The sequence below is a fragment of the Panthera tigris genome, chromosome C1, assembly GCF_018350195.1.
Source record: "Panthera tigris isolate Pti1 chromosome C1, P.tigris_Pti1_mat1.1, whole genome shotgun sequence".
Taxonomy (NCBI): Eukaryota; Metazoa; Chordata; class Mammalia; order Carnivora; family Felidae; genus Panthera; species Panthera tigris.
The window spans coordinates 4,196,608-4,218,168 of NC_056667.1; the positions used below are offsets into that span (position 1 = coordinate 4,196,608).

At 61.3% G+C, this 21,561-nt stretch overlaps 1 protein-coding gene across 4 annotated transcripts in view; it reads left to right on the plus strand.

Moving 5' to 3' along the window:
* Positions 1-21,561, plus strand: part of ESPN (espin) — a 31,674-nt gene that overhangs the window by 780 nt on the left and 9,333 nt on the right. For 2 of the 4 annotated variants that reach the window (XM_042995473.1, XM_042995474.1), the window contains exons 2-9: positions 2,532-2,725; positions 13,243-13,429; positions 13,565-13,747; positions 13,897-14,028; positions 16,523-16,724; positions 17,612-17,880; positions 20,535-20,696; positions 20,787-20,985. In XM_042995473.1, the coding sequence (XP_042851407.1) occupies positions 2,532-2,725; positions 13,243-13,429; positions 13,565-13,747; positions 13,897-14,028; positions 16,523-16,724; positions 17,612-17,880; positions 20,535-20,696; positions 20,787-20,985 (1,528 nt within the window). Of the gene's footprint in view, positions 1-2,531; positions 2,726-13,242; positions 13,430-13,528; positions 13,748-13,896; positions 14,029-16,522; positions 16,725-17,611; positions 17,881-20,534; positions 20,986-21,561 lie in introns of all 4 variants that reach the window. The other 2 variants (XM_042995472.1, XM_042995471.1) reach the window with 2 other exon arrangements.

Genomic DNA, 21,561 nt, shown 5'->3' on the forward strand with positions numbered 1-21,561 from the left:
GGGAGCAGGTCTGGAAGAGGGTGGGCAAAGTGCCACCCCCCCGCAGGCCACCCCAGGCAGAGATGCAGGTGTCCCCAAGGCCAGGGTGTGGGGGAGGGGTGATGGGCGTGGTAAATGGGGCCTCCCTAGGGCCTTAGCTGACCCCGGGACACCAGCACCTTCCTCCCTTCCAGCTTCGAGTTGCTTCTCCAGCCCAGCCTGAGTCTTCCTGCCCCAAGACCCCACCTGGTTGGTCTCACTCAGTGGCCCTCAGGCGGATATAAGCCTGGCCCCTCCTGGGCTGGAGGAGGAGGCAGCTCCGGGCCCTAAGTGTATCTCTGCATTTCGCTCCTGCTGGCATTAGAGCATCCAGCAGGTACCGGGCTTGGGGATTCAGACACGCTCCTGATCTCCTGGAACTGCCAGTCCATTGGGGCAATGGGCCATGCAGTGGGGTGTCAGGGAGCTAGCTGCTTGGGCGAGGTGGCTAGGAGTGAGTGGCCTCTGCAGGGAGTCCTGGATGATGAGAAGGAGGTGAGCAGGTGCCGATCAGAGAGTTTTAAGTGCAAGGAACAAGGAGTGCAAAGCCCTCAGGCACACACATTCTTATCCTGTTGCAGAAACAGCCAGGAGGAGGGCATGTTTGGGGCGTGGGGGGCAGGGGAGGGTGCTGGGAGAAGCCACCATAGGCCGGGGCTAGGAATTTGGATGATATTCTAGCTGTGGGGAAAAGCCACTGGAGAGAGGACCCAGAACTGATTTCCCACTTAGCAAGACCACTGGGTTAACTGAATGTAGAAGGAGAGAAGGCAGGGGTGGCCCAGAGCTGGCTGGTTGTGCCCTAAGGATGACCAACCCCCCCCCCAACTTCAGGATGGCAAGACCCCCCTTCCTACCCTTCCTGGGAGATGGACGGATTGCTTATCTGCTGGCTGGCTCTGTTATCAGGACTTCCTGGCACATGGTCCACACCCACTCTTTTGGGAGGTGGTACGCCTCCCTCATCCCAGGGTCCAGCCTTGGCCGGAAGCCTCCCTGGCCACTGCAGAGGAGGTAGAGGAACAAGTGGCCTTGTGCCTGGCTTATCAAGTCTCCCTCCCTTGAGCCCCAGCCAGCTTGGGTGCTGAGGATGGAAGGGGGGGGGAGGATGACCTCGATCCCTGGCCCTCCTCAGCCCAGAGAGATAAGCAGCTTTAGGGTGCGGGCCGCAGTACATGAGGCTCCTGGGGCCTAAGCAGCTGTTGGAGGCTTGGGGACAGGCCAGAGCCCATAGGCCCGGGCTCTCTCCTTACTGTCCACCCCCACCCCTCCCCATGCAGAGGTTCCGGGCTCAGGGGGACAGACTGAAGCAATCTTCAGCCCCTGCCTGGGTGGTCCAGCACACAGAGGGCTCTCAGTGTTGTGCTCAGCCGCCTCTGTGCTGCCTGGTCCCCCTCACCTTCCTCCTGCCTCCTTCCTAGCCCCACAGCCACCCCCAGAAGCTGACTGGTGACTTACTGGTGGTGGCCCCCGTCCCCTCTGTGCTCTCTTTTCCTTGTGCCTATTTTATAAGAGCCTCTGAGATTCACCTTCCTCAAGCCTCCTTGGACACACCTGTCCCCACAGGGCCTCTCTCTGGGCAGAGGGGCTTCCCTTCCTTGATCCTAGTAAACCATGCCCACCTCTCACTGCTTCTGCACCCCCTCCCTGCTTCTCCATCATCCCACGTGCTTGGTGCCGGGAGCTCATGCTGTTCTCGAACCAGTGCCCACGCTCCCAAACTCGCCGGCCTTTGAGTCCAGACTTCTGGGTTCTCTGTGATTCTCCTCCTCCAGCCCAGGTGAACATCAGCGGCACCTGCCAACCCCCTCCCGCCACAGAGACGCACACACCTGGGTGTTCATGGATGACACATTTAGTACTTCCGGGCCGTGATCATCAGCCTGCCCCCTTGGGGGTGCCCGGGAAGGTGTCCTACCCAAGCCCCTCCCAGGGGCTGCCTCGAGCCCACACCTACCACTGTTGGCTGACTGTCCAGGCCCTGCCACCGGTACCCAGAAGCTTCCTCCTCCATAGAGCAAGAACACAGCCTGTTCCCTGGGCCAGGAGCAGGGAGTCTGCTGGGGGGCCGGGAGGGACAGTTCTCTGCACTGATGTTGGGGTATTGAAGGTACACCAAGCTGGAGGCCTTTTCTCATGTGACACTTGGGGAGAGGGAAATGGAGGGACCAAGGGTTAGATGCAGGGGCTGCCCCCCACAGTCCTGATGCTAACTTGGTAGAACCCCAACAGCCCACCCTTCCTGCCCCAGCCACCCTTGCTCACTCCTTCAGGTGTCCCCAGAGCATCTGGGGGACAGTTTCTCCGGCAGGGAGGACGAGAGTGCTACGTCCTCAAAGTCTACTATATGCAAGCAGTTCCCAGCCGTGACCTGCAGCCTCAGGAAGCCCGGCACGGATGGGTGCCACTTATGAACTGGGGCCGGTTAGGTGCCCGAGGACAGAACGGCCCCTGTGGCCGGCGGGATGTGGGGCAGGACAAGGCGTCGGGACTAATGCGCTCTTCTCCCACAGGACAGAGACAATTCTGGTGCCACAGTCCTGCACCTGGCCGCCCGCTTCGGCCACCCCGAGTTGGTGGAATGGCTCCTGCGCCATGGCGGTGGGGAGGCCACCGCGACCACAGACACAGGCGCCCTGGCCATCCACTATGCTGCCGCCAAAGGAGACTTCCCCTCCCTGAGGCTCCTCATCGGGCACTATCCTGAGTAAGGACAACCCTCCTCGCCCGTCTTCTGGGTGCTGCGGGTGGGCGAGGCCTCCAGGGACTGCCTGGAATCTGCCCCTCCAGCTTTCCAGGGGAGTGACCGCTTCTGGGCCACTCCAGTGGCTAGAGGGCCAGGCCGGAGACAGCTCCTACCCAGGCTGCAATGTTTCCCTTCCTGGCGGGCCGCCCACAGCCACTTGCCCCAGAGCTTTGCAAGCAGGTGTCCCCCAGCACAGCTGCCCCTGGGGGGCTGGGCACGTGGGCCAAGGTCACATGCTCCTCTCCAGGGAGCCTACGCGTGTGGCTCTCTTGAGCTCTGGCCTGTGCCAGTTTGCGAGACTATTCTAATGGGGGGATGGGGGCAGGGGTGAAGATATGGGAGAGCTTCCTAGACCCCTACTCACGAAGGAGGAGGAGCCTCCTCCTGCCCCTGATTAGGCCGTCCACAGAGCAACCTGTCACTTCCTGTGGCCCCTCAGCCCATTCCCACCACCATGGGAGGTGGGGCCCCCGATCCTCCCAGGGTCCTCAGCCTGAGTGGCAGGTCTGAGAGAGCTGCTGAGCAGTGAGCTGGGAGCTCCCCAGGGTGGGGTGGGAGCATGAGGAAGAATGGGGCTCAGTGCAGAGCAGGGGAGTCCTGGGAGGTCCCTGGGGGAAGGGAGGGAGCCAGTATTAGGTGGATCTGGAGGGAAGCAGGGGTCCTAGAGGATTGTCTCAGGAGAGTGGGACAACAGTGGCCCCAGGGACCTGACAAATGGGGGCTCTGATCAGTGGCCTTTGTCAGTCCAAGTGGGTGCCTGTGGTGTAAGCAGTGACAGAGGACCGAGTCTCAGGAGGAGAGCAGCCCTGAAGTCAGAGGGTCGATCCTTACCACTGGTTCCACACCCGAGGGAGCCTGCAGGGTGGCTGGCTGCCAGAGCGGAGGCAGGAGGGCTGCCCGGACCCATGGCCCCATGGCAGGCTGGCCCCATCGGGGTGACGTTGGGCAGTCCTAAGACCCCCAGCTCAGCCTGCAGTCGCCTTGCTAAGCAGGCATGGCCTGGTTTGGTGGGTGGGAGCCCAGCAGGTGCACGGGCCGGGACTTCCCACCGCCGTCCCTGCCAGAGGCCGCCTGGTGTCACTTCGGCATGAATTCTCTGCTCTGGACAAGCTAAGGCTTGGGTCACATCAGAGTCCTTGGGATTTAGAGGAGGGCCCCAGAGACCCTCGAGTGCTCCCCACCTGGCACCATCAGCAATACCCCTGGGGGACCTGGTCCCGACACTTCTGTTCCACCCTGTCACGTGACACAGAGGACGCTGAGGCCCTAGAAGGGGACGAGTGGGCCGTGGCCACCCTTCTGCACCCATAAGCCTCCCTCGGCACACGTAATGGGCCCCCAAAAGCCAGGCTAATGGCAATGCCAACTTAGCCCAAATGGTGTAAACTGAGAGAGGGCTCCAAGCCCAGCCCTGGCAGCGCTGGTGAGGAACGTGGGCGGGAGGGGTAGGGGTGGAGCCCCAGGCTGGCCCCTGAACCCCCTCCTCACCGAAAAGCCTGGGGCCTGGGATGAGCTGGAGCCCTCCATGGGCTGCGATCCCAGCCTCGGGAAGACTGGCCGGGCCATGGAGCACCATCGCGGCCTCCGGGCCTTGGGAACGCTGACCCCTCCCAGGCCATGCCAGATGCTGGCTGTGATTGGGTCCTGGGGCCAACTTGGAGGCCAGGTGGCCTGGGCTGATGAGCCATCAGCCCCTCAGAGGCCTCTACAAATCTCACAGAGGCCGTCAGAGGACTTGGGTCCGTTCCCGTTCCCTGCAGCAGCAGCGTGTGACCTGGCTGATAAGAAAATGCTTTTATGTGCTTGCCTCAGGCAGGAGGGGGCGGCTGGGAATTGGGAGGCCTGCTGGGGGTTGGAGGTCAGTGCCCATTTAGACTCCTATCTCCGGGGTAGAGACTCCTGCTCTCCAAGGCGGGGCATGGAGAGGGCAGAGGCCCAGGCTGTCCCCCAGGCCACAGGGCTTAACCCGGGACCCTGGCAGCCTGGCTGTGGAGGCTGTGACTCCACGCTTTTCACTCTCGTGAGCCTCCCGGGCCTGCTGTGAAGCACAGTGAATTATTCACAAGGGCTCAGCTCTCCCTGGCGGTTGGTGAGGGAGGAAGGGCTCCCAGACCTACCAGTGAGAAACTCGATCCCGCCCAAGGAGGCTGTGGGCAGCAGCGGGCCATGGCCGTGCCGAGCTGCGGGGAAGCGGGCGGGCTGGACAGCCTCGGGGGAGGCCTTGCTAGAGCCAGGCTGCACCTTACGGTGTTAGAAAAGGCTTCAGATTGCAGGGACACCCCGCGCCCACCTGCCTCTCCTCCAGGGTATCCCAATCCATCGGGCGAATTCTCCCCAGAGGTGAAGGAATTGCTACAGTGGCCTCTGGGGCTGTTTTCCCGTGGGGATCCTCCCCGCAGAAGCAGGGTCCCTAAGCTGGCAGCATGGAGGCTGGCAGGAACTGGGTCTGAGGGCGATGGCCAGGAGCACCGACCCTCCTGGCCAGGAGCACTAGTGGTTGGTAGAGGGGAACCAGCTATCCAGGCCTCCGGTCGGGGCAGACAATATGTCGCCTCAGAGCTCCTGACCACCTTGCCAGCGGGGTGCTGGGGCCCAGGAACTACCTCATGCTTGCTTGGCCTCAACCATCTGCTCACCTGGGGTCTGTGCAGCTGGAGAGGAGCCCCAGGCTCAGCTCGGACCCTTGGGCTTGAGTTTTGAGGCTGGGGAGAATAGTGGAGGGTGGCGGGGCTCTGGGCTCTTCCTTCCTTTGGGGCCCCATGCTCTGCCAGACGTAGCAAACTGGAAAGTCAGTCTGTCCAAAGATTTGCATCAATTCCACCTCCTTGCAAGTATCTCCTTTGCCTGAGGCCTCCCCTGCCCCGGGGCAGAGATTGGAAGTGCCCTGGCCAGGGGTCAGGATAAACCCGGATGAGCTCCGGCCTGCTGAGTGCTTACTAAGTGCCTAGCACCGCCCCCCCCCCCCCCAGTAGTCTGAGCCTTATAACCACCCCAGGCAATAGCTCTATAAGCAGCCCAGTTTACAGATTGAGTTATTCAGGGGTAGATTGAGATTCAGATTGAGCTCAGTGGTAGAGCATTTGACTGCAGATTGAGTTATTCAGCTAATGTTCATTGAGTATCTACTCTGTGCCAGGCAATATCCTTTCCTTCCTTCCTTCTTTCCTTTCTTCCTTCCTTCCTTCCTTCCTTCCTTCCTCCCTCTCTTTCTTTCTCTCTTTCTTTTTCTTTCTTTCTTTCTTTCTTTCTTTCTTTCTTTCTTTCTTTCTTTCTTTTCTTTTCTTCCTTCCTTCCTCCCTCCCTTCATTCCTCTTTCTCCTTCCTCCCTTCTTTTCTTTCTTTCTTTTCTTTCTTTCTTTCTTTCTTTCTTTCTTTCTTCTTTCCTCCCTCCCTTCATTCCTCTTTCTCTTTCTTTCTTTCTTTCTTTCTCTTTCTTCTTCCCTCCTTACTTCCTTCCCTCCTTACTTACTTCTTTCTTTCTTTCTTTCTTTCTGTCATTCTTTCTCCCTCCCTTTCTCCCTCTCCCTCTCCCTCTCCCTCCCTCTCTCTCTTTCTTTCTAGAGTGAGAGGGAATGCAAGTGGAGGAGAGGGGCAGACGGAGAAAGAGAGAGAGAGAGAGACAGAGGATCCTAAGCAAAGTCCATGTTCAGCATGGAGCCCAACACAGGGCTCGATCCCACGAACCATGAGGTCATGACCTAAGCCTAAATCAAGAGTTGGATGCTCAACCGACTGAGCCACCCAGGGCCCCCGTGCGAGGTAATATTTTAACGTGCCAGGGATACGTCAGTGAATTAAACAAATGTCCCTGCTACACAGTGTTGACAGAGTCAGACATGGTGTCTCAGAGAGGCTAATTGAGCAGCCGAGGCCCCACCAGTTCCCCGGTTCCCTGTATGGCCTTGATCAAACCACATCCCCTGTCCAGGTCTGTCTCCCACTCCTGGTCCAGTCCCTAATCTCTCAGGTCTCCCCGCCCTGGCCCTCTCGCTGTCCAGCTCTTCTGCCTTTGGGAATGCAAGTCGGATGCCCGGACTGGCCACAGTCTCCCTGATCACGGATAGAGAAGGCCATTTCCCCACAACGGCCCGGGGGCCCTCCTCACCCTGGCCCAGCCCGCACGCCCCACCCCAGCCGCTCCCCCCTCCACACCCCGTTCCACCTCCCGGGCCTCCTTGCTGCTCCTCCAGCAGGCTGGTATGCTCCAGCCTCGCGCTGTCTGTTCCTGCCGCCTGGAACCCTCTCCCTAACTTGGAGTCTCTCCTCCACCCCCACTCCTCCGCAGGGCCTGCCCACGGCCTCCTTTAGGTTGTCACTTGCCCAGCAGCACATCCCTCGCCTGCTTTATTTTCCCTCGCACCCTCGTAACCACCTGACATTACGTTCTGTGCATCTGGGGGCGTTCTCTTGCCGCAGCTCCCCAGCCAGGGAGAGCGGACCTTGTCTTCCCCATCCTGGAGGCCCAGTGCCTGACGCGCACTAAACATTGGTCGAAAGCGCGAGGAGGCCGGAAGCCCTGGGGCTCGTCCGGCCCCGCGTGCAGCTCACTGAGTGACCTCAGATGGCACCCCGAGCTGGGCCTCCCTGGGCCCACCTGGCAAACAGACCAGCTGAGGCCCTGTGCGAGGGGACATCACAGAGCTCCCCGTCTGACTGCCCGTCTCACTCACCCCCACGGTTACTCAACAACGAGCAACTGGGCACGCCGTCAGAGCTTGGGGTGTCATGAGCCCTCGCGGCTTCTTGGAGCCCACTTTCCGGGAGGCTCCGGGGCAAACAAGGGGACAGGTGGACAGCACGTGCCTCATTCACAGAAATTTATTTGCATGTGTGTTGGCTTGCCGTCTGGGAGCTGCAGGGGAACCAAACTCTGACGGCAGGGGTCTGCTCTTTGCGTGGCGCTGCCCCATCCTGGCGTGTGGCAGCCTGGTGACACGTGTCCCTGGAGTGAACCAAATAGGCACACAAGACGTCTCCGTGACCAGCGCCATGAAGCAAAACAGGGTAGTTTGGGAGAAACCAATGGGGTTTTCTTTAAATTCAGGGGTCAAGGGGCACCTGGCTGGCTCAGTCGGTGGAGTGTGTGACTCTTGATCTCCGTTGTGAGTTTGAGCCCCCACGTTGGGAATAGAGATTACTTAAAGACAAAAATCTCAAAACACACACACACACACACACACACACACACACACACGAGAAATAAATTGAGGGAGTCAAGGAAGGCCTCCTAGAGCAGGTGAGAGCTCATCGGAGTCCTGGATAAAAAGAAGGGCCGGCCCTGCAGAAACCTGGCGTGGCAGCATCGCAGGGAGAAGAACCAGCAGAGGCAGGTGCTGAGGTGGGATCAAGTTTGGCTTTGCTGAGGACCAGAAAGAAGGCCTGGGAGGCTGGGGGAGTTGCAGGGAAGGGTATTCAGCCCGGATGGATTGGGCGTAAAGCTGTCCTAGAACCTCCCTGAAATCATCACTGCATTTCTTCCCTGCATCAAGCCGAATTTGGGATCTTTTCAAATAAGCCAGGAGGCGTGAGTGGAGGCAAAGAGACGTAGGGCCAGCAAAGGATCCATGATTGTATCCAAGGCGGCCTTACCCCTGATCCTCATAGGATCAGCTCCTTCCCGACCACCCTTGGAGCAGAAATTGTTGGCCACCGGAAATGCTGTTCTTTGACCTGAATCTGGTTCTGTGGGCAGGTCGCTCCTTGCTGCCCACAGCAGTGGCAACAGCAAGCCGGCACCGGTCCTGGACGGGAGATTTCCAGCAAGCATTCCACTTTTTCTGTGTTGTCGCAGTTCACTCGTGTCCTCTTTTTTCCAAAGAGGGAGAAAAATATGGTTCGTGTGATTGTTGCTAGGGACTTTCAGGCGTATAAAGAGGTCAAGGGTTGGGGGTCTCCAAAGACTCCTAGAGCTTGGGCTCAAGGGAGGGTAGTGTGGTGTCCTTTGCCAAAATGGGGTTGGCAGGTCGGGGAGGGTTTGAGGGAGAAAGGCAAGAGATCTGCTCTAGGCACGTAAGGTTCCAGAGGCCTGGGCAATGCACACAAGGACCGGTGGGCGGAGGTGAGGGCCGGATGGAGACTCCAGGTCCAAGCTAGAGAGAGGAGCAGCATGGGGGTGCAGGTGGCCTTTGACCCTGGGAAGTGGGTGACCTTACCGGGGGGGAGACTGTGTTCAGAAAGGAGGCCCTGGGGTATCCCCACATTTGGAGGTCAGGTGAAGGCCAGGGCCCAGCAAAGAAGGCTTAGGAGGCTTGGCGTGAGAGTCGGCTGCTGGTGTAGGAAGCCAGGAGGAGCAGGTGTTCCGGAGAAGGGGGAGGGGCACGTGCTAGGGAATGGCCAAGTCAGAGGAGCATGGGGAAACCCCTGGGGTTGGTCACAGGGAGTGACAGTTGAGACCCAGTGGGTGGGGGAGGGGGTTGGCTGGTCAGGATACGGCTGCCGCACCAGGAGGCAAAGAGCCGCCTTCCCTCCAAGGAAATGTGCAACCTTCCAAAGCTTCCTCTTCCGTTCCCTCATAAGAGGCAAGGAGATGCCGGACAATTATGATGCCCATTTGCCGTATTTGGAAACTGAGGCTCAGGAGCTTAATAACCCACTAGGGTCCTACCCAGTGAGCTACAGAGTCAGGGTGGTGGCTGGAGGCCAGGGCCAATGGCAGGGGCTGGGACTGGAATGGTTACCCTTCGTGTCACTTTGGCTAGAATCCGATGGGTTAGAGCAGGTGGGACCTGAGGCCAGAAGTACCCCCGCAAGACCCTAGCCCCGTCCTCTGGGTGACCCTCCACAACAGAAACAATGCCTGGCCTGACCTGTGCTGGGCTGAGCCCAGACACCCCAGCCCAGCGGTGTCCCCACAGAGGTACAGGGAGGAGGGATCCCAAAATATAACAACGGTTTCAGGCTCATGCCAGGTGACAGGCCTGTGCTGAGGGGTCTCCAAGCATGTTTCCTGGGCGATTACTGCCCCCTCTGCAGACAGCTTTGAGATCAAAGAGACAAGAGGCAAGACGCTGACACAGCTTGGCGGGGTTCATACCCCAAGTTCCTCTTTTTTTTTTTTAATTTTTAAAAGTTTATTTATTTATTTTGAAAACGAGACAGTGTGAGTGGGGGAGGGACAGAGAGAGGGGGAGAGAGAGAATCCCAATCAGGCTCCGTGCCTGACGGGGGGGCCGAAGTCACACGCTTGATCGACTGAGCCACCCAGGTGTCCCCCTAAGTCCCTCTTGTGCCCAGGTCTTTCTCTGCCTGTCTCTCATCGAGCGGTCCTAGGCTTCTTTGCACAGTATCTGGAAAATGGGAACAATGCCAGCACCTCCCCCATCCGTCGCTGAGAGGACGTGGTGAGAAAGCTCTGTGCTCATCACGGTGCCTGAAACAGACCTGCTTTCACTGGTATCGATTATCGTCGCTACTATGATATATTCAGCTCTCCGTTGAAATTAATTAAGTTTGCTCCTTGTGCTCCTCCATATTTTTCTGATTTCCCCCAGTGAGCATGAGGGTGCCCCCGCCCTTCTTGCCTCCAGGCCAAAGTAGAAGGTGACAAGGCCAGGGACCCCTTTTCCCCGCCCTCGCCCTCACCCTCGCCCATCAGCATATCTGCCTCATTGTGCTGGGGCCTCCTGGGCTGGAGGCTGTGGCTCCAGGACGGGAGAGGCTGAAGTGCTGATTGGAAGGCTGGTAGGCAGGAATGTTTATTGAGTGTTTACTCTGGCCCAGGGACTCCAGCGGGGAGTGTCGGCCACTGGCCTGGCAGGAGGTTGTGCGCAGGACTGCCCCCTCCTGCTCAGGTCCTGCTGTGTGCCAGCTTCTCAGACCTTCTCAGACCTTCCCAGGCTGGCTGGCCACCCCTGGATCGTGGACACCTGCCAAGCAGGGGGTGCTGGGAGGGCAGGGCTCCTGGCGTATCTGGCGCCCCATGGTGTCGCCATTGCCTCAGACCTCCCCAGAGAGGTCTCAGTGGGTCCTGGGTGGTGGCCCCTTCAGCCTCTGATCCCCAGGACCCCAGCACTCACTGTGCCTTGGTTACGGGGTGAATAATTCAGGCTACTGAGTGTCGGTCATGAAATATTAAACAGGCTGTTACTGTCACATCAGTATGTGAATGCATGTGTGGGGGGTGACGATGGCACTGGGGCGTGGAGGCTGGTGGCCGCAAGCCAGACTGTTCCTGGGGAGAGGCGTGTGGATGAGTCTCTGTCACTGTGTGCCCTGTCGGCTCGTGAGCACCGTTGCCCTGGCACGGGTTGGGTCACGGAGGGCAGCCAGGCATGGTCTCTGTCCCACCCCAAATGTGTGAAGTGCCACACTCCGCATCAGCCCTAGAAAATGGCAGATCTGTGTCTAGGGATCTGGTGTCTAGGGAGGAGGTGCCCGGGTCAGGAGTGAGGAGAGAGCAGGGAGGCGCCCAGTGTGGGGCCGCAGGTGGCGTGGGGTTAGGGGTCTGGGAAGTGGACAGGGACCAGGGTTTTAGGGGCAGGGAGAAGTCAGCTGGGAAAGGGACCAAGTCATGTCATGACAGGGTGGGTGAGAGGGCAGAGAGAAGAGGACTGGGTGGCCTGGTGCCCATGTTGACGGACAGCTGGGCGAGCACTTGGATGAGGGAGGGAGGGCGTGGACGGACACTGGCGGAGTGTGTGACTGATGTCGCCAGCAGATAGATTGGGGAGGCAGATGGGCGGGAAGATGTGAAGTCAGGTAAGAACTGCACTTCCTGGGGCACAGAGGGCTGACCCAGCACAGGGGGGCTCAGCCCCTAGGGAGCTTCTGAGACTCGCCCCGCGCGGAGGGTGGTGGGCACACAGCTCCTGTGTCTGGTCCTGGATTGTGGCTCCACCTAGTGCCCAACTGTGGTAACTGTGCTCTGGGCTGTCCACACCCAGACTCCGTCAGCGGCAGGGTCAGCTTCCCTGTTTCCCAGCAGCACTCCACTTCATGGGGTTGACTCCCAGTTCCCCGGTCACGACTCTTCTTCAGCAGCTGGGGAACGGGCACGAGGAGCAATGACACCCGCAAGCTGAGCCTCAGGGAAGCCCCAGGAGTGAGCACAGGGAGCGGCCTCTTCACTCCCCGTGTGCCTACTGCATGCACCAGGCTCTGCATCACAAACATCCGCTCCAATGCCATTTACCAGTCATGTGACCTTTGGCAAGTCAAAGCCCCTGAGCCTCAATTGCCCCTCTGCAAAATGGGAATGACAATAGGACCTAAGCTGGGGCATTCGATGAGAACCTGCCCACCAATATCGTGTTGAGTAAGAAGTTGCTGCGGCCAAGGTCAAAGAGGTTGACCTGCTGTCTCCTTGAGGATTTTGATGGCTTCCTGTCGCACATTTAGGTCCTTCATCCATTTTGAGTTTATTTTTGTGTATGGTGTAAGAAGGTGGTCCAGGTTCATTCTTCTGCATGTAGCTGTCAGGTTTTCCCTCTTCCTTGCTGAAGAGACTCTTTATTCCATTGAATAGTCTTTCCTCCTTTGTCAAAGATTAGTTGGCCATATGTCTGTGGGTCCATTTCTGGGCTCTCTATTCTGTTCCATTGATCTGAGTGTCTGTTCTTGTGCCGGTCCCATACTGTCTTGATGATGACAGCTTTGTCATACAGCTTGAAGTCCAGCCCGCCCACCAATATATAGCACACCAGAGGTGCTTGGTGAATGGTGGCCTCCTGTACAGTTGCCAGATTAACAACAGGATATCCAGTTTAACTTTAGATACATGGCAAATAATGCGTTAGTATAAGTATGCCCCATGCTTTGTTTGGGATATACTTATGCTAGAAGATGATTTCTTGTTTCGCAATTCAGAATTAACAGGGCATCTTGTGTTTTACCTGGCAACCCTACTACTCTGCCCTCTGGGAATTAAGTCTTCCAGGGGAGGCAGAGGCCAAAATCAGTTACGTTCAATCAAGCATGATAGGCAGTCCGTGGAGTGAGCCCAGGGCCGTACAGGGCACAGAGGTAGGAAAGGCAGGCTCTGCCTGGGGAAATCAGGGCAGGCCTCACTGAGGAGGGATCTGGACTGAGTCCTAGGGAGGAGGAAGGAAGTGCATTCCAGATAGAGAGGGACCTGATCAAAGGCATAAAGATAAGACAGAAGGTTTGGGGACTTGGGGGCTCACGGTGACAGTGGTTCAGTGTGGCTGAAAAGGTAAGAAGAGGCCAGCTCACCACATCCTTGTAGACCTTGGTGAAGAGGTTGAGCTATTTACTGAGGACAGGGACTAACTCGGTCAGATGTACACGGAAGCAGGGAGGCTGCTGGAGGGGAGTGGCCAGGCCAGAGGGGCCCCCCTGAGGGAGGCTGGCACAGGACCGAGAGTCCAGAGGGAGTCAGGTATAGCACGACCCGGTAACTAAACCTTCTCCAACCCACGCCCCCGGCCCTCCAGAGCTCCCCAAAAGAGCGCGAGGGACGTTAAGAAGCTCTGGAGGCAGGTGGGCGCTGAGAGCCCGAGGTGGGTGCTGTGTCTCCGCAGGGGAGTGAATGCGCAAACCAAGAACGGTGCCACGCCCCTGTACCTGGCGTGCCAGGAGGGCCACCTGGAGGTGACGCAGTTCCTGGTGCAGGAGTGCGGCGCGGACCCGCACGTGAGAGCCCAAGACGGCATGACCCCGCTGCATGCCGCGGCGCAGATGGGCCACTGCCCGGTCATCGTGTGGCTGGTGAGCTCCGGGGCGGGGCGGGGCCCGGGGAAGGGCGGGGTCTGCACGCCCAGCCGCCGGCACCGACGGGGGCGGGGCCTGGAGGGGCCCGGCGCCCAGCCCCCGCCCGTCTTTCCCCCGCCGCCTCCCGCCCAGGTGAGCTGCACCGACGTGAGCCTCTCGGAGCAGGACAATGACGGCGCCACGGCCATGCACTTCGCGGCCAGCCGCGGCCACGCCAAAGTGCTCAGCTGGCTCCTGCTGCACGGCGGCGAGGTCACGGCCGACCTGTGGGGCGGGACCCCTCTGCACGACGCCGCTGAAAACGGGGAGCTGGAGGTGGGGGCGGGGCCGGAGCGGACGGGGGTGGGACGGGCGCCCTCTGCTGGCGCCGAGCTCTCAGCGCAACCCTGCCCCGGCGCCGGGCGGTGAGGGGGGGCGGGGGGTCCGGGCTGGCGACCGGGGTCCTCAGTACTCGACCCCCGCAGTGCTGCCAGATCCTGGTAGTGAACGGCGCGGAGCTGGACGTCCGCGACCGTGACGGATACACGGCGGCCGACCTCTCGGACTATAATGGCCACAGCCACTGCACCCGCTACCTGCGCACCGTGGAGAACCTGGTACGACCTTGGCGCTGCCCCCTGCTTAATCTCGTCCCCCACCCCGCCTCTCCCTGCCCCCAGAGGTAGGTGTTGTTACCCCTTTACCGTGGAGGAAGCTGAGGTTCGCAGACATGAAGCCCCTTGTCCCTTGTCCGAGGTCACACAATGAGGAAGTGTCCTAGACCATTACCCTTCCCAGCCCAGAGCCACTGACCATTGAGGAGGGAGGGGGTGAAGGAAAAGGGTCAAGGGGAAGAGGACCAGCGTCCTCCTGGTAAGAAGGAAGGTTTGGAGAAATCGCAAGACACTTACATACCAATGGGAATGGTCAAGTCCATTCACCTGCCCACAGCCCACAAGTAGTAGCTCATTTAACTCTCCACCACCTCTAAGGTGGGTGGTGTTAATGTCCCCATCTCACCCAAGGTCACACAGCTGTTAAGTGGTGGAGTCTGAGAGGCATGGCCTGGAGCCACTGCTCTTGACCGCGACAGTGTATGTTTGCTCACTTCATGGCTGCTTCATAACGAAACTTCTGTTACTCTGTTTAAATTATTTTATTATGGTTGCGCAGCTGGGAAGTAACCTACTGGGACTTGAGCTCAGGTGCGGCTGGTTCCAAGTTCAGGGCACTGCCTCATCTGGTGTAATGCCTTTGGGACAGGAGGGAAGACAGAGGGTGGGCCTCCCAGGTGCCTTTCAGCTCCAGGGGGCAGCCTGGCCAGAAGAGGGACTAGGAAATGAGGTCTGGAGGGGAGAAGGTGGGATGGCCTTTTGCCCACAGCACCGTCTGCCCTGTCTGCAAGCACACAGGGGCACCCTCCAGAGCACAGCTAGGCCCAGTGGTCGGAAACTGCAGCTGGACCCAAGGAAGACTGTCCCCCCAAAAGGGCCGCCCAGAGAGAGTAACGGTCCAAGAGACAGTGAGCACCCTGTCACCAGGGTATACAAACAGGGGTGGATGCTGTGAGGGGCATTTCTGCACCACAGGTGGCTCTTTCCCACGGAGAGAGGGTACGATTCTGTTTGGAGGGTGGGATGGCAGGAGGCACAAAGCCCCAGCCCTTCTGTCTCTAAGTAAGCAATAAATGAGCAATAAACACCATCCCTTGAATCCTCACTCTGGCACGCAGCCTGCCAGCGCTTTCTAGCGTAATCTCAGCCTCCACAGTAAATTAATACTAACAGCTGACATTGTGTAGCATGTACTGGCTACCATACCCTGGCCCTTCACTAACTGTGAAAATCTTCCTCATACCTTAATGGGGCAGGAGATACTGTTATCCCCACCGACAGGAAGGATAAGTGACTTGCCCGAAGTCACTTGGCTAGTAGGTGGGAGAGGTGAAATTTGAAGCCAGTGTTCCGGGCTGCAGAGCCTGGGCCCTTAACCTCTGCTATCCGTGGGGTCAGGACTGCGCACCCCCATTGCCAAGAAAAGAGCATTTTCATCTGCCCCCTACCAGAAGCCCAGCCCCTGTGCTTCCCCTTGGCTCACGGAAGAGGCAGCAGGGCCCGACCCGGCCCCGCTCAACTGGGTGGGCTGTGGGCCCCTCGGCCCCCTCACCCAGACAGGCCCAGCTGCAGCAGAGACAGATCCAAGCCATGCAGAATGCTGGCCCAGAAAAGGCAAACACTCCCACAGAGCCCCTAATTACAGGGCCAATGAGCAGGGCTGCTGAGCTGTTACCTGGTGCGAGGCTTGCCTCCCGCTCCCAGGGGGCCTGTGACACTTCTCAGGCAGGGGAGGGGGCGCGGGGCAGGGAGGAGCAGGCCTGGGCAGGAGGCAGCAGACGGAGCCAGCCAGCGGGCTTGCCAGCAGCAAGGCCAGCATGGGCAATGTAAGCGAGCCCCCACCCCAGCCCGCTCCCGTCCCATGGGAGGGTCAGGCCCATGGGCGGGGCATAGACAGTGGTGGGGACAGCATGCCTGTGGCCTGAGCCCGGCTGCCCTCCAGACTCAGCCGGGCCACCCCAGGCCCTGCCCTTTCTCCAAGGGCCCCATCGGGAGACAGGCTGGGCTGGTGTTGGGATTTGCCCCAGTAGGGCAGGGAGAGACCAGGGCTGCTGGCCGGGTAATGGGGAATCAGTCTTCCCTGCAAGTTGTGGGGCCCCACCCGCCTCCCCTACCCCACCTGCCCCAGGTGTTCCCATCAGCTGCAGCTCCTGAGCCCCTCCCCGCAGATACACTGGAGCCCACCCCTCTGGCCGGTGCCATGGCAGTCTTGCCCTTGGGGTCCAGACCAGGGCCCCCTCTTCCGGCCATCTCTCCACCCCCTTGAGCAAAGAGGGGCTGGGGTGGGAGTTTCCCAGGAACCCCGGGTCCTGCTGCGAGGGGGCCGGGCTTGAATCTTAGCCTGGGAAGAACCCGACAGACATTCTCATTATGGGGTGGGAACCCAGAAAGGGAAGCGGCTCGGCCCGGGTCACACAGCAAGGACATGCCGGAGCAGGACCCTGGCCCGAGCGCACCGGTCTTCATTGTCGACCTCATTGCCTTCCCTCCTGTTCAGAGTGTGGAGCACCGCGTGCTGTCCCGGGATCCGTCTGCCGAGCTGGAGACCAAACAGCCCGACTCGGGCATGTCTTCACCCGATACCACCGTGTCGGTCCAGCCGCTGAACTTTGACCTCAGCTCACCCGCCAGCACCCTCTCCAACTACGACTCCTGCTCCTCCAGCCACTCCAGCATCAAGGGCCGGCGCCCCCCACGTGGTGAGCGGGCCAGGCCGGGAGGAGGGAGGAGGGGGCGCAGACCGGGACAGACCACCGGGCCCTGAGGGCCAGCCCCAGGCCCACTCTGCCCACAGCTGACGCCGGAGGCTGCCCAGGTCACCAGGAAGGGCTGCTGGTCCCGGTGAGAGGCCGGTGACACTTGTCCTGGTATGTGCTGCTCGCAAGCACACCTGTGCACCCACACGTACTCTCCCTGGGACAAACCCCACGAGCCCCCTGCAGATGACTCACTCGCTCACACGCACAGATGTTCCCCAGACGTGACACACACCTGTGCGCCCTCAAGAGGGCCCACGTGTCTGCACAGCACACAGGGACGCGCACACACACCGTGCAGATGCACGCACGCACCTGCGCTACAGCACGGACACACAAGCTTCCGTCCCCATATCCGGGCACGTGTGCACGTTAACACACGCACACCCCACGTCCACAGACCGATGCAAACACATTTGTAAATACAAAGAAATGCGCAGATGCTTGCACACCTGCATACACCAACGCGCAAATGTTAGGCAGAGGCGGGCACGCGAGCATTCACGCGCTGACCACACGCTGAGCCTAGGTGGCCATCCACCTGTGATACCTGCTTCCTGCTGCCAGGTGGTGGCCGCAGAGATGGTGGGGTGCCCCGGCAGTTTGGGGCATGGCCATGCGGACTCCTGCCGCCCGGCCCTGTCAGGTCTGAGCTCAGGAGCTACGCCTTCACCCTCCGGTTGGGCCCTTGCTGCTGGGGCTCCCGGTGAGCCGTAGAAGCCGTATCCCTAAGCCCACCTCACCCCTTGGCGCGTTGCTTCTGGGTGGAAGGGGGTCTCAGTCTTGGGGACTCTGCAAACTCCCACACCCCGCCTTCCCTCCCTCCCCAGGCCTTGCCAGCTCCAGAGCTGCAGACATACAAAGCTACATGGACATGCTGAGCCCCGAGCTGGGCCGACCCCAGGGCAAGATGGGGAGAACCACACCACCACCACCACCCAGCTTCCCTCCGCCGCCCCCACCCCCAAGCACCCAACTGCCCCCACCCCCACCAGGCTATCCGGCTCCCAAGCCCCCTGTGGAGCCACATGCCGCGGACATCTACGTGCAGACCAAGAGCAAACTCCGCCATGTGGAGAAGGAGGCCTTCAAGAAGGAGGTAGTGAACCTTCTCCCAGCTGCCTGCCTCCCAGCGCTGGGCTGAGGCCAAGAGACTGCCTGGGTCCTGGACACAGGGCGGGGGGGGGGGGGGGGGAGGGGGGGACCCGGGCCAGTGGCCTATTCAAGAGTATAAACTCGTGGCTAGCCCCGTGGGGGACTCAGGGCTGGGCACTGGGGACAGGGAGATGAGTCAGACGAAGGCACTACCCTCTCGGGAACTGGTGATGGGTGAAGGAACATATAATCAGACAGCCGGGCCTCTCAGGGAGCTGGGTCCTCCCCGACCTCTCGCACAGCGTGGTGGGGCGGTCACGGAATTGGCAGAGACTGCCCCCTCCGCAGACCTACCTGCGCCCAGAGCCCCAGGCTCAGGTGGGGAATGGCTCCCAAGGGGCTGTCTTCCAGGTGGGAGATGAGGGGGCAGGGAAGGTGAGGGCCAGGAGGAGGGTGGAGGAAGGGAGAGAGGGACTCAGCACTCAGTGGGGGCTGAGGGAGGGTAAAGCTGAGGTCGGCTACCCAGTCTGAGGCTTGAGTGCCCAGGCTGATGGAAGGGCCAGTCCTGAGATGCGAGGTGTGGGGGAGAAGCCAGCCTGTGGGGAGGGGGGCTGTGTCCAGTGTGGGCACATTGAGTGTGAGGTGCCCAGGATGTCAGGGCCTCTGGGGTCCTGGCTGAGGCTCTGGAGCCAGAGGGCTAGTCTCAGTGGCTGAGAATGCTAGTCGGGGAGCCACCCCAGGGGGCCCCCGGGGTGCTGGCCAACAGGGCAGAGCCCGCTGGTCTGGGACATGGCGGGCAGCCTGAGACCACAGGTGGCTGAGTATGGGGTCTAGGCTCTGGAGGGTCCTGTGGGAGCCCTGACCTGTAGTTCTCCCTCAAGCCCAAGGCAAACCACTCCAGAGCCAAGCTGAGTAACCAATTTGCCCACAGGTGTCCCAGGTCACAAGGCCACTGGGTGGGGGAGGGGAGGGGCAATTTCCACAGCGACTCCACCGTCCCCTCATGCCATCTGCGGCCAGGCTGTCAGTCGGGTTCCCCTTTCATCTCTGTGAGGTGGAGAGGGCCCAGGAGAGGACTGCAGAGGGCGGGCGGACTTTCCTGGCCGGCCGTGTGGGCTCTGGCCAAAGCACAGCCTGTGCCCCCTCCACTCCCCTGAGCCCCAGGATCTTGAGGTCCCGTGCCCCTACCCGCTGTGTGCGTGCAGGGCCGCAGGCGACAGGCAGCTCCACAAAGGGCCCTTTGTGTGCCCACTGCGCCTGGCGCCCCCGCCTCCGCCCCCTGGCCCTGGCCGTTGCTTGACCGCAGCGGGAGCAGGGTCGCGGCATCCGCGCCTTGGGGCTGCAGGGGGCGCCGAGGGGCGGGCTGGCCCAGAAAACAAATCCTGTGGTGTCGGGTTTCCTGCAACGAGAGCCGGTTCGGGTGGGGCTTGGAGGTCCGGGGCCACCGCGGGGACGCACGGGCGGGGGGGTGGGGGTGGGGTGGATCAGGGGACAGCCCCCGCACAGGGACTCGGCCTTTGGCCCCGCCGCCCCATGTCCTTTTCCCTGGGCTAGGCTTAGCAGGGGGCAGCTGCGATGGGGCGGGCCACCGCGCTGTCATCCGAGCCCGCCTTGCCGCCCCTGAAACCCGAGGCTTAGGCGCGGGTGTCGGTGTCGCTTACGCGGATGTCGATGGTTTCCAGATGCGGGAGGGGAAGGGCGGGGGCGTGACCCGGAACCCGGGGGTACCAAACACCCGGGGCTCCACTGATCGGGTGGCTCCTGCACTCCGTCCACGGGGTATGGAGGGGACAAGTTGGAGGAGGGGGTGAGGTCTGGGGTGCTCGACACCTAGCAGAGGGAGAGCGGAGCAGGGGCGGGGCCACATCTGGCTTACGGGGCAGGCGAGGCGCTGCGGCCGGTCGTGGCGACGCAGGTGGAGCCCCCGTGGCATCCCCCCTTGCTGGGAGTGGGTCGGCGCGGGATTGGCTGGCCCTGGGTGATGTCAGGGCGACAGAGCTCATAGGCGCTCTGGGGCGCGGGCGGGCAAGGGCTGGGCTGTAACCCGAGAGGAAGGATCAGGTGGCGCAGGTGTCGGGTCCATGCCGCCCCCGCCGCCAGGTGCACAGCGGGGGCCACCGGCACTGGCGCAGGTAGGAGCAGCCCCGGGACCGCGCGGCTTAGAGCCTTGGGCAACCAGGAGCCTAACAGGACAAGGGCTCTGAGAGAGCTCCCTCGGGGTCGGGGTCCCTGAAAGAGAGGGTTCGGCAGAGCCTTGGGGACGCGCGGGACGGCCGGGTAGCCAGGCGTGGGGTGAGGCAGAGGCCTTCGCGCTGGCTTAAAACTGCGAGCTGCCCCTTCTCCGGCTCCCCCTGGCGACAGGGCTGGGTCAACCCGCCCCTGGTCCCGCCCCTTCTAGCCTCAGTGGGGGCCCTTGTGGCCCTTGGCCTGCGCCCAGAACCCCTCCCTGGTGGGGGGGCGGGGGCGACCGAGCCTGCCCTTCCCCGGGACCCTCGCCCCATCCCCGCTCGGAGGACCGGAGGGCCTGGGAACCCGGCTGCCTGCACCCCTCGACGGCCGCTGGCCATGAGCCCCGGGAAAGTGAAGAGCTGGGGGGGCGGGGCGTGGGAGGCCCCGAGGACCAGCGCCTGAAGCCCCTCCGCCGCTGTCTTCCCGCAGCTGAGCTCCCGCGACGGCCACAACGGGCTGCGGAGGCAGGACTCCAGCCGCAAGCCCCGCGCTTTCAGCAAGCAGCCCAGCACGGGGGACTACTACCGCCAGCTGGGCCGCTGTCCCGGGGAGCCGCTGGCCACACGCCCGGGCATGGCGCACAGCGAGGAGGTGCGTGCCTGCCAGCCCGCGCCCGCCGGCCGCCCGGGACCCGGCCCGGCCGCCCGCTTCTCACTCGCCAGCCCCTCCGCTCCCCCGCAGGCGGCGCTGCTCCCCGGGAACCACGTGCATAACGGCTGCGCCGCGGACCCCAAGGCGTCCAGGGAGCTGCCCCCGCCGCCCCCGCCGCCGCCGCCGCCCCTGCCGGAGGCCCGTAGCTCGCCGCCGCCGGCTCCACCTCTGCCCTTCGAGGGCGCTGGCCCTGGCTGCGGGCAGCGTCGCTCCTCCTCGTCCACTGGCAGTGCGTAGGGGCGGGTTGAGGGGTGGGGGGCGGTGCCAGCCCTGAAGGGGAGGGAAGCCTAGACATCGCTCGTTCCCCAGCTGCTGCTGCCGCCCTGGTGCTCCCTCTTTTCCGACTCGTTCTTCCTGCGGCAAGCCCCTACCCCAGTGAGGACCTAACCCTAAGCGGAGGCTCTGGGTTGCCTCAGTGTGATCTCAGCGCACCTCAGTGACCTCTCTGGGCCCACGTCCCATGCAGCAGGGAAGGCCTCCCAGCTCTGGCGGCTGGTGTTTCTAATGGGCTGGTGCTAACTGGGCAGCTCCAAGTAGAACTGGATTCAAAGAGGCAGGGCCAACCTTCGTCCTGCCCCTTCTCTATCCTGAGCTTCTCTTCTGCTCCTCACCCCTATCTCTTGTTCCTCCAAGCTAGCTAGCTTTTCTCAGATGCTTCAAGGGCTCTTCCTGGCCAGATACCCCAAAGGCCCCAGGCCAGCTACGACCCGGCTATGGGGACGAGGCCAGTGACCCATCATGCTCTGCCCTTTCCCTCCTGATGACCCCCATGGGCATCCTTTTAAGGTCTAGGCTGGTGAACAAG